Source organism: Dreissena polymorpha, chromosome 4 (genome assembly GCF_020536995.1).
Source record: "Dreissena polymorpha isolate Duluth1 chromosome 4, UMN_Dpol_1.0, whole genome shotgun sequence".
Classification (NCBI taxonomy): Eukaryota; Metazoa; Mollusca; class Bivalvia; order Myida; family Dreissenidae; genus Dreissena; species Dreissena polymorpha.
Window position 1 is genome coordinate 116,805,875 of NC_068358.1, and position 13,208 is coordinate 116,819,082.

Genomic DNA, 13,208 nt, shown 5'->3' on the forward strand with positions numbered 1-13,208 from the left:
TTCCATGCATTTACAACACAATGTTTTCCTTACATGGCATATTTTCTTTTACAAAATGAAAGCAAATATAAGCCAGATTATGCGGTAAAAATCACTGACAGGTTGCACTTTACCTACAAAATCTACTTTATTCCAATTATGAACAAGGGCTGTTTGTAAAACATGCATGCGCCCCTATATGTGCTATAAGTTGTAGTAGCAGCCATTGTGTGAATACGTTTTTTGTCACTGTGGGTGGTGGTGGTGGTGGTGGTGGTGGTAGAATAGTAGTAGTAGTAGTAGTAGTAGTAGTAGTAGTAGTAGTAGTAGTAGTAGGAGTAGTAGTAGTAGTAGTAGTAGTGGTGGTGGTGGTGTTAGTAGTAGTATAGTAGTAGTAGTAGTAGTAGAGTAGTAGTAGAAGTAGTAGTAGTAGTAGTAGTAGTAGTAGTAGTAGTAGTAGTAGTAGTAGTAGTAGTAGCAGTAATAGAGTAGTAGTAGTAGTAGGTGGTGGTGGTGGTAGCAGAAGAAATAGTAGTAGTAGTAGTAGTAGTAGTAGTAGTAGTAGTAGTAGTAGTAGTAGTAGAAGTAGTAGTAGTAGTAGTAGTAGTAGTAGTAGTAGTAGTAGTAGTAGAGCAGTAGTAGTAGTAGTAGTAGTAGTAGTAGTAGTAGTAGTAGTAGTAGTATCAGTAGAAGTAGTAGTAGAAGTAGTAGTAGTAGTAGTAGTAGTAGTAGTAGTAGTAGTAGTAGTAGTAGTAGTAGTAGAAGTAGGAGTAGTAGTAGTAGTAGCAGCAGCAGCAGCAGTAGTAGCAGTAGTAGTAGTAGTTGTAGTAGTAGTAGTAGTAGTAGTAGAAGTATGCATTACAAAAATGCAGTTAGCCTTACATTTGGTAAAATTTAAATATATTACAAGGGAGGCAAATCTGTAACAATAAATTCAAACTTATTGCATTTGTTTCCCCTGAAGTGTATTACCTCCCCTGCCCTGCTTATATTTATATTAATCAACAAAATTAAACATTAACACAATATTTAATATACAAAATATACAAAAAATCTCATATTCTGATAATATTTTTACTGATCCACTGTATTTTACTAAAAGGATGATGTTTCATTGGACTGATAATTATAGATTTAGGATTACAGACCAGTTGCTTCAGTAATATTGTTCAGAGTGTGCCCTGTTGGCCGCGTATGCATTCTTGAATTATCATTCAAAAAACCATTTTACTATTTCGAGTCACCGTGACCTTGACCTTTGACCTAGTGACCTCAAAATCAATAGGGGTCATCTGCGAGTCATGATCAATGTACCTATGAAGTTTCATGATCCTAGGCCCAAGCGTTCTTGAGTTATCATCCGGAAACCACCTGGTGGACGGACCGACCGACCGACCGACCTACCGACCGACCGACCGAAATGAGCAAAGCAATATACCCCCTCTTCTTCGAAGGGGGGCATAATAATAAAACTGTTATACAAAATATTGCATAATCCATGTACCTTCCTGTTCCGAGCACAGGCATTCGGCATTAGCTACTACCCCCCCCCATGACAGAAAGATCGTCGAAAAAATTTTTTTTTTTTATATATATAAGTAAAAAAAAAAAATTCGACAAACTTTTTGGTAATGGGTGGGTAGTAGCTAATGCCGAATGCCTGTGCTTTTACTGCTCACCAACAATATAAAATTTTGTAAGTGACATGGGTTCTAAACGTTATTCTTGACAGTGGTCAAAATTTTCAAGTGTTTGACATTCGTATTTCCTGGAATCGTTTACTTCATAATTATCAGCACCGCCATGCATTAGTTGATGTTTATCATTAACTCAAGTCACATAAACATGATCAAGAATAACACTTTTTATGAATCTTTCTCTTTCAAGATAGCAAATTGCTTTTTCTTTTAACGACCTATTATGTCAGGTAAAATGTCGGCCATATCTGTTGTAATTTTATTTAGCTTGCGGGTCCTACATTTAGTATTTCATGCGTATTTATCAAATTTTTGTAGTTTTCTGCACATACCCGGATAAGGGAGACGGAAAACTACAACGGGCGAGGCATGGTCAGGGGTGATAACCCCAAAAAAGGGTTAGGGTAACGGTTAGGGTTAGGGGTCGGGTTAGGGTTAGGGTTGGGTTTAGGCTAACCCAAACCCTAACCCGACCCCTAACACTAACCCAAACCCTAACCCTAACCCTCTAACCCCCCCTTGCGCAATACCATACCATGCCTCGCATATAAGCTTCTACACCATATTTATTTACCTCTGAGAGGATAATAAAGAACAATGTAGACAAAGAAAATTTCGACTATTTTGACAAGTGACCGCATTTTACACAAGACACGGAAAAACATTACAATTTACAGATGAACAATGTCATTGCTAAATTATTTAAGTGCAAGAAATTAAAGGAAGAAATGTATGGGAGACTAAAATTAATACTGTACAGTATTTGTGAGAGATGAAATAAAAGTTGATAGTGTAATTTAAGAAAATTGAATATGCAGTTAAGAGATAGAAACAATATTTTCAGTTTAAACTTGGTGGGCTAAGTTAATTTCAATCGGCATAAAATTCTTAAAAAAAATCTTTGCCCCTTACGCTACATATACTCTGAATGTATTACACCACCGATTGTGAATTCACCGACATCGACGTCCCCTGACATGCCTGAGTTGGCTGAACTTCTTCCACAGTTACATCACGTGTTCTTAGTTTCGTTTGAAACCGATTCCGGTCCCCGATCGTTTCTCTTCCTAACCTAATCAGGTCTTTGTCGGTTAATTTTAGCGCAATGTCATCATCAATTCTTTCTCGTAAAAAATTGTCCATTAAATTGTTCAAATTCATCTCATGTAACGCGTTTTTCAACATTACATTTTGAATTGAACCGCCATGTTACCGTCTAGCAGAAACTGATTACGTCATACGCAGCACGCGCCATTCACGTGTTCTTTGACAAGAACCGAGTGTTCCGAATGAAAATAACGACAACTTACATCATAGCAAATGAAAGCACATCATGTTAGATAAACCCACAGGATAGTACAACAACCACATATCATACCGTAATAAGCATTTAGCACACCATTTAAAACTCATAGGACAATAGGTAAAGCCACAACACAATATGCAACTATAGAGAGCACACAGCATAACAGCACAAGCACCCAGAACACTACCACAAGCAAACAGCACACAATCACAAACACATTGCATATCATCACAAACACACAGCATACCATCACAAATACACAGCATATCATCACAAACACATAGTATACCATCACAAACACACAGCATACCATCAAAAACACATATCATACCATCACAAGCAAACAGCATACCATCACAAACACACAAGATAGCATCGCAAACACACAGCATACCATCACAAACACACAGCGTACCATTACAATCACATAGCACACCATCAGAAACAATCAGCATACTATCACAAACACACACCATACCATTACAAACACTTAGCATACGATCACAAACCCACAGCGTACCGTCACAAGCACAAAGCAAAAATCGTAAACACACAGCACACTAGTGCAAGCACACAGCAGACTATTGCAAACCACACCATATCATGAAAAACACACAGCATACCATCACAAACACACGGTATACAAAAACAAACACACATCATGCAATGGCAATCACCCATCATACTATTATTAGCACATGTCATATAATTTAAACCCACATCATTTCTGTGAAACACACAGAATACCATCACAAACACAAAGCGTACCATCACAAACAATCATCAAACCATTACAACACACACCATATCATGACAAACCCATAGCATACCATGACCAACCCACGTCAGACTATGGCAAACACACAGCATATCATCACAAATACACAGCATATCATCACAAACACACAGCATACCATCGCAAATACACATTATACCATCACAAACACACAGCATACTATGGCAAGCACACAGCATACTATTATAAACACATATCATATGATTTAAACCCACATCATTTCAATGAAACCTCCGATACATGAATAGTCAACAGGAGACAGACTAGGCGTTCCATAGAAATTGCATTGGGTCTAATATTATTACACTTTAATATCATTTAACACATTTTAGGTTATAGGATTAACTTTCCAGAAAATATATTTAACAATGTGTATAGGACTTCACAGGAACAAAAGCATCGATATTACTAACACATTTTTGAAAAACTCTCCCTTTTGGTAGAAGCTTGTAATCAGTTTATGATAGTGACCTGCAAATATGTTTATAATTTGATTTGTATAGTACAAAACACGTAAAAGATACAAAACATTGCGTCATATATTTATTGATGTAATATTTTGGCAGCTCATAACATTTGTTATCTGTCCGCTTTCTACTGGCCAATGTCATCACTTGAAAATAGTGAGGCTCAAATATTAATTATTATCCATACTCACTTTAAATACTGTAGCACAACGCAGTTTTAGATTATGCATACCCGTTGCATCAACCGAGTCCACGTTCCATGCGGGTCTTCTTTCCAATGGTGCACGGATTTATACTCACACTCCTAACGATAAATCTTGTCGGTATCCAGCGAACGCAAGATTGGCTTCGGGCAGCTCATAAGAACTAAGTCGTGCTTCCGACGCTGCCCGAAGCCAATCTCGCGTTTGCTCGTAAATGTTCGGATATTGTCGCGGGAAATTCACATGTACTATTTTGTGACACAAAAAATGAAAACGAACATTTTGTATCTCGTTAAATCTATGTTACCATACCACATCTGGCGTTGAAATTTTGACTATTGCGATAACGAACATTGATTTGTTTATGGGTTAACTTTATTTTACGAAATATTTAACGAAATATTCGTTGATTTTGAGTATTTATGTGGCTTTAAGCAGCCGATAGAATGAAACGCTGTACATAAATTGAGAGTTTTAAGATCAAATAAATTTTTCATTCAGCGCTAGTTCGCAGAATGCAAGCATGTTAAAAGCATGGGCGTCCGCAGGAATGATCCTAGTGGGGGGAGGTCAAGGGTGGTTGCTCCCCCTTTGCCGCCGGAGGCGTAGAAAATGTTGAGAATAAGGCAAGATCATGGTGCATCATGAAGTATATCTGAATGGTTACGAGTTAGGATTTGGAATTGATAAATTGACTGCATTGGAGTGGGTTATACCTATTTTTCTCTCCTTTGATCATTGTGACTTTTCTCAAATTGAATCAAAATATAGTTTCTAACGTACGTAATACCATAAGAACTGTGAAAGCAATCATTAAGTATGTCAGTGAGAGCCATCAGAGAAGACTGCTAGTTCCAAACACACCATTGTAGAGCGAAACAAGGTGGACTGCAAAGTAAAAAAGCATACGAATCTTCGCTGACCATTTCATCGAATTAGCCGTCAGTTAGAATATTTAGCGCAAAACGAACAGACTACGAAAGGACGACAGACCGCACATCAGCTATGGACGGTAAGTGGAACGGCAACATTTGTGATAACGCTCCACATATTAGCCAAATATTTTTCCATTTTAGAGCCCATCACGCAAGCAGTTCAGACTGTTCAATAAGACATGATCGGTGTCAAAAAACACATCGATAATCTGACATCGATGTTCACCGATCATCTAGAAAATGCGTATTCGATTTTCGCGGAGGATATATTCGGTCCAGCATTAAAAATAGCCGAAGATATTGGTGTTACAATGACAATACCACGGCAATGTGGCCGTCAAGTACACCGAGCAAATGTTGGTGGAACCAGTGAAGAATACTATCGACGCACGATTTATATTCCGTGCATGGACTCACTGATCCAGACTATAGGAAACCGATTTTCAGAATCTAATATGCCTGCGTTCATGTTATACCAACTCTATCCGAACCACATCAAAAATTTCGATCTATCAGACTATAAAGATACAGTCCGAACCATCGACGAATTTTATCAAATCGATAATTTTGAACAAGACAATTTCATTGTATAACATGAACAAGAAGGAATCCATCAAACGGAATGAGTAAGATTTTGTTTACTTGGTAAAAAAACGGATTTGTTTCCGGCCGAGCGTGAGGCGATGATCATAAGATAAAATGAGATAGTTTATTAAAGTCTCATCATCATGTACCAAGTAAACATAAATAAAATACCTTTAAAAAACAGTACATAAATGCCAGTCTTAATTGAGTTATAAGAGACTTTGCATATTCTAAAATACAATTCAACGATAATAGCTAAAACTTTATGAACATATTTCATAATATTACTAACCCTGCCTGCCACCACTTGTACGGTGGAACGATCATTTAGCACGCTGAGACGAGTCAAGACATGGCTAAGATCCACCATGTCCGACGACAGGCTCTCAGGATTATGCATGACGAGCGTTCACAGGGATCGGATCAACACCGACAAGAATATGTTTATTAAAAAAATCATCGAGAAATTCGGCAGAGACCCACGTTGCCTTCACATCCTATTCAGGGACTGAATAAATGTTAATTGATTGACTTCTCCCCTCGATTTCGCACGAATGAATCATGTTTAAAACAATGTTTTGAGAGTTAATACATGTGCAATAACCGCATCCATGACTTGTTTACATGTAAATTGGAGTTGATGTTCGTATGAAACTAACTAGAGGTCATTCTGACCCAAATTGTTTAATTCAGGAATCATAATTGTACACGTATAGATTTTTCCATATTCAACTATCTTTTTCGCTCACCGATTTTCCAGGGGGGGGGGGGGGGGTCTGCAAACCCCATTTGCTCCTATGTGCGGACGCCCATGGTTAAAAGTGTCCGTACAATCAATATTTCTATGTATACTTGTCCATAAATGCACATATTTACATGTTTTTTTTTCGTGATAGCTCTTTAGAACGATATTTCCTTGAGGTATTGGATCACGTGTTTACCGATCCCATGTTTATAGCGCAATACTAGAACCTGTCATTAAGGGGAGACAACAAGACACACTACTATTGCGCAATCAAGGAGTGAGCTTTCTTGTTTTCAAATGGAAAGCACATTTGACTCTTTCTGTTCCTATCTCAATGTCATAAAACAGAACAGGAACTAGTTAATGCTTACGGTTGAGAGAAGGAGGAGGATTAAACTCTTAGACAAACATCAATACATTTATAAAGGGAGTCGTTGCATTTAGTTTGAGAACGAAATTTCCGTAGATCGTTTCTTACATACAGATATAGATCGTTTTTAAAAGCGAGTTTTATCATGGATGACGTGGACAAGGGAATGAGGAAGTCTTTTGCACTTTCCGCGGTAATGGCCGATATTGGCGTGACACAAGAAATAGCGGCTCTTAGAAGAGGTGTTAACTGGCTGTTAGAGAAACTGATTTCGATGTTTTTAAAGACATCCGGTGTTGATTGTGAAATATATATTTTTGGCAGTCAGACTGAAGGTTCAACAACAGTAGGGATGCTCTCTGACTTCGACTTTCTTTATTGTAGTGATTCAAAATGCGTTTGTTTAACCGTCGCTGAGTACCAGGCAAATAAAATGAATTTCCTGGTGATAAAAGACGACACTTCGTTACCACAATGCTGTAGTCTACAATTAATAATCGAAAGCAAAGATGGTCCTCCAATGCCAGTTCCTGCAACAAATGTTAGTCAAGACAAAACGCACCACTTCAAAGATATTGCATTTATTGTGAATCAGAAACATCAAGTGCTTCTTTCTAACACATTTGAGAGATTAAACATTGTGAATAAGGTAAGCCCATGGATGGTGAACATCTCTTACAGCGGTCCAGCCGTAGGTCTGTTTGGTCAAGATTTTGTGTACGCTATGCATTGCCCAAAATTGCCGGATGACTATGCGAGTTTTTTCCACCGACCAAGGCCAGGGCACTGGCCAAAACTAGAGACTATTGCGAGGGCAAAAGAGAACGGTGTCTTTTTGGTGCCACATGGACCTCCTAAAAGTGGTAATAATTGTGCATTTGACGAGTTAAGTAGTACAGGCACGATGCTTGTAAAATTGCATTCTGGGAGCATTGCAGGATTAACCCAATGGCGATTTACTACAAATAACATTGAAAGATGTCTCATGTTTGATTTGAACGAAGTACAGATGCAAGCATATGTAGTGACGAAAATTATTCGGAAAGAGCTTTTTGTTCCATCGGTAGGGGATCGACTGAGCACATTTCATTTTAAAACGGCTTTATTCTTCACAGTTGAACAGGTCCCTCCACAGTTGTGGATAGGTTATAAGGATATCGAACAATGTGTAATATACTGTCTCACAACACTGAAGCGTTTCTTGCAGAAACGTTACTGTCCGCACTATACAATTGCAGGAGTCAACCTGTTTGAAGACAAAATTCGAACGCACGAATACAACAGCTTGATTAAGAGAATTGACGGATTGATAGAAACGCAACTGGAATGTATGAATGCAATAACTATGGATAGGATTGGACTGAGATTGCAATTGTACTTCTCAGAGGTACCAATACAACATGATCGTAGAATACTAGAACTACGGTACAGAAGTCGATACATCATAGCAAGTGCCCTATTTCAAACGTTTTTTACCACTTTATGCATATATTCCACGTTCTTTGAATACAAAAAGGACCCGAAACTGAATAAGACTGATCTAGAAAATTTTACGACATACTTAAATGCGTGCTCACAAAATTTACAGACAGCTGCAGTTGCTTACACACTATTTGCTCGGGAATTCTATATGATTGCCGATATGGTCACGTCCGTTTCGGCTTCACTCAGTGCTTCTTCCTGCCTTGAAGAAAAGCAGACAGTCACTAAAGAAATTTATCAAATGTACCAATCATCCCTTTGCTCGGGCTTGATGTGCAACTACATACGCTTTGCGACATTTCTTTTTTGCGATGGGCAGTTTCAACGCGCAGCGTATTTTTTGAACAAGGCCGAACGCATGATTACGCTCAACATTCTTCAAATTTCAATTGGTGATCGCCAACCTCATCAGGTATCAGAATGCGTTCCAGCGTATGACATACCACTTTCAGAGACTCTCAAAAATACAGCAGTGTGTTTAGTCTTCTGCAACAGAGAGAGGAACTGCATTCCTTGGTTGTTACAGTTTGAACTTCATAAAAAATCTATAGCGCGATCGAATTCAAATCGAGGATATAAATTTGAATTTTCAGATCTAGCTGTGGTTGATTCGATACCATTTCTGTTCTACCTTCAATATTTAACGTTCAGAGAGCTGCTGAATCGAGACAATCAACTTATGGCTTTAACTAAACTTAAAGACTACCTTAGCTTTGAGAGCAAAGACTTGCCAAGAACAAGTGATTGTGGAGCATCCACTCCGCTCCACGGTTTCATTGAGACCACGCTGGCTATGGTAGGTCATTGTTACGAACTTGAAGAACGGATTGACCGGGCATGGAAAACGTATACATTGTCTCTACGATTAAGTAAGCTCAACAATGCAGCGGTTTGGCACCTTTTCAGACTTGCAGGGGAGCACGTTTATTCCAAAACGAAACTAGGCTAGAGTTACAAGTATGCCAAAACACTACGGTCAGTTTAGATCAACATGCAATCGACGCATATGTTATACAGTGTATTTATGCTTTAGCTAGATGAATGAAGAAATAGTTTAAAATTGATGTAAAACACTCTTCAAAATATTCACTCAACATTCAAATTTACTTGCAGAACAAATGCCGTGGACGAGTTATATATGCTTGTCAGTCAAGAGCGATGAATTACTTTATTAAGTCAATTTTGATTTCCTAAAAACATCGATATTTGCATGCGTGTACCTACCGTTATACACAGACATCAGTGAGGTTGAAAATGAGGACACCTTCCATTATGGGCATTCAAACTCTGTTAAAAAGACAACACATTTGCCCTCCAAAACATTCACGCACAATTCAAAGTTGCATGCAGTTGCAAATATCGTGGGTGAGTATTACATTCTTGTAAGACGAGATCGATTACTTTCTATATTGTGTCAATTTTAAAGGAATATACCAAAAACATCGGGACACACATTCGTGTACCTACCGCTATATAAAAGATTTAAATCAAATCTCTAATATGAGATTTACATAGACTTAGTTCCGAAAAAACTAAGATGGTATATATGCAGATTAATATTATCTGTTCACCTCCTTCGTTTTCAGACTGGTAGATATAATAGAAACAATATTGCTTGACAAGAAATATATTATTGTGTTTGTTGTAATGTCACGGATATTGAGGACGAATTTCATTCTGTATGTATTTGTTCAACATTTGTGGAAATAAGGAGGAAATACATAAAAAATATCACTAAAATAATCCATCTGTTTTAAGTATATACAATTGCTACAATCAATCAATAGGTCAGAACTAATAAAACTGTGTTTATATGTTAAGGAATCGTTTAATATCAGATCTAATTTGTTAAATCGTGTAACGTGATTTACCAATTGTTCATCATCTGTATTTCAATATACATTTGTGCTGCATATATATATTCATGTTTGTGGACATTTGCTTTCTGCACATATGTTGACACATATCAATACTATCTACATGTGATATTGACGATGTACATTGTGCTAGTATAATAAAATGTCTGTATGTCTGTCTGTCTCTATACATACTATAATGACGATGAAAAGGAGGAAATTTTTCCATATGGGTATTCAAACACGCTTTACGCCATTACTGCTGTTGGTATAAAATAGTACCTTGTTTGTTTTTGTATAATTTGTTATGGTACATTAACGAAAATTCCGTATTATTGCACCATTCGTTTGTAATTTCGATTGGTATAGCACCTTTTAAACATATACACATGGAGAGTTGAGATTGTTATACTTTGACGCCATTGGATGTTGGGTTAATAAAATGTGATTTTGTTGGTTATTTGACATATTCTCACCCCCTTCCCCACCAGCCTACACGATTGACGTGATTTGTTGATGAAGAACGATTATTCAATATATATCGACGCCTGTTGTATGTTCACAATATTATTATTTTTAGACTTAACATGTATTAGTATGTGTGGTATTTGTGTTATATTACTCATACCATGTGTTCAGTATAGATAAATAAACTTATCAAAGTATAGTTGCTTGCAAATTGCAAAAGTTTTCTTAAATGTCTGACTATGGGGTTATCTGACAGAATATGACTGTAAGGAATCATTGAAAATGTCAGCAAATAAAAGCATATTTTACAAAAAACGCAAAGTTTAAGAAATTTGAAAAATCAAACCCACACAAGTTCAAATGCAACATCTAATCATGAAGCGTATTTTCCCTTTAAGTTATTTTTGCAGAATGGCGATAACGCAAATCGTGATAAAATATGCACGCACTGACAGTGTACTACTGTTAGTTTGCACTCTTTATTCAATGCAAACATACGCGGTTATACGAATCACGATTATATGGAGAACGCAATAATATAAAAGATTTTCAAGGTCCGAGGACAAGTAAATACGCTTGATAGATCTTATACACAAATACATATAGCACTGACCCATTTTAACGTTTAGCTCACTACCACTCTGAATGCCATTTTTTTTATTTAATGTTAATTAAACTTGCTCCTAATGCTCATTTGGACAATATCCAGGCCGATGCGTCAAAAATCTGAGTCACCACGTCAAATCCGAGAAAGGCATTGTGACCAAAATATAGGACTCAATCTTGATGAAAGTTGGTCAGAGTGTTTATTTTAAAATATCAAGGCAGGGTTGGAATCTACATTCCAAAACTAGGTCACCAGGTCAATTCTGTTTTCCCACTGTGGGTACGTTCTTAAGATATCCCCAAAGACACCAAGCACTTGATTTACCCATGAAACGGACCAACCACTGCGAATGGATGTGACTGTTAACATTCCAAAGCTGGTACCTTCCATAAATACTTATGGGCAGCGACAAGTTTGGATTTATACTTGACAGTTTGGAGTTATATCCTGCTCCGAAAACATAGACGTTCATTTTCTCTATTGGAGCAACTCCCGCATATTTAGTTCCATTGCTTAAAAAAATCGCACATTTCAGCCATAATCAAAACAAGATCACTCGAATTACACTTTGCATAAGTGCTAAACCTGTACTAAACCTAAACTCGACATTGCTACATACGTTACAATGAAAAATGTAAGAATATCTTATATCAAAAGTATTTAAAATACATATAACAATGACTTTGATTGTAAGTGCAGTGGAGTGCAATACGTTGCGTTTCTTAAAATACGCACTCATATGATGACCAAGACGGTCGTTATCGAAATCATAAATATCGTTACAGGTAGTCATGTGCTGTTAAAAGAAACATTATTTTTAAAACGAATTTTAAACAGTCCACGATGCAAACAACAAAAATAAGCTAAGTCGGAACATAATTCATTAGAACAGAAGTATTTCTCGATCGCGGTTCATACCATGAAATGACACATGATGAATACTGCGAAATACCATGCAGTGCAGTCAATACAAAAATAAATATAACGCACGTAATTGCTTTTGAGGTCCGTATGTGCGTATTCCACTCCACCACCCACAATGTCAAAGGTAACTTCATGACCTTTGTAGTTTGCCAGCCACATATCAAGGATTCCGATATTCGGGTATGTCTCATTATTCTGATAACATATATAATAACAGAGCTGATACAGATCGTGATGATACTATATAAAACAAACACACAAGTGCTGCTGCTCGTTACCACACATGTACAATTGGATGGTGAACCAACGTGTAAATACACAATTCAGATGGTCCTCTTTCATAATTCTCATACTGCTGTACATACTACTAAATGTCAGTTTTAATCTATCTATCATCATCTACATGCTTAATGTTATTCACAAGTGCTAGTGTCGTGTGTTCAGGTGTGTGTAAAATTATTGATATAGGATGTAGGAAGTCGCACCTTTGTTGAGGAACTGAAATGCTCATTTAACATTAAACCAAAACTTACAATATACCACATTCGCGACCACTTGGGGACTGAAACTGGAACGCGTGTCTGATGAGATGACAATGACAGCCATTATTTTTGCTCCACAAAATGAACCATTTATAATGAGCAATGATACGAAAAGCAATTATTATTAATATTCAATACAAATACATGCATCTTGTTGACAAACGGATGAAATCACAATGTATGTAGAAATGATTAATTCTTTATTAAACACAAATGAATTGGCTATATTGTCTTCGTGATGTATTT

General features: G+C 37.1%; 1 protein-coding gene across 1 annotated transcript; it reads left to right on the forward strand.

Moving 5' to 3' along the window:
- Positions 1-7,023: 7,023 nt before the first annotated feature.
- Positions 7,024-11,086, forward strand: LOC127879502 (uncharacterized). The gene is made up of 2 exons (XM_052426364.1): positions 7,024-9,540; positions 9,679-11,086. Exon 1 carries the CDS (start codon positions 7,229-7,231, stop codon positions 9,512-9,514), a length of 2,286 nt encoding a protein of 761 aa, XP_052282324.1. The 5' UTR covers positions 7,024-7,228; the 3' UTR covers positions 9,515-9,540; positions 9,679-11,086.
- Positions 11,087-13,208: the final 2,122 nt, after the last annotated feature.

What these genes read in the sequence shown, in the direction of transcription:
- LOC127879502 (XM_052426364.1), top strand. Translation starts at nt 7,229, where the DNA reads ATGGATGACGTGGACAAGGGAATGAGGAAGTCTTTTGCACTTTCCGCG.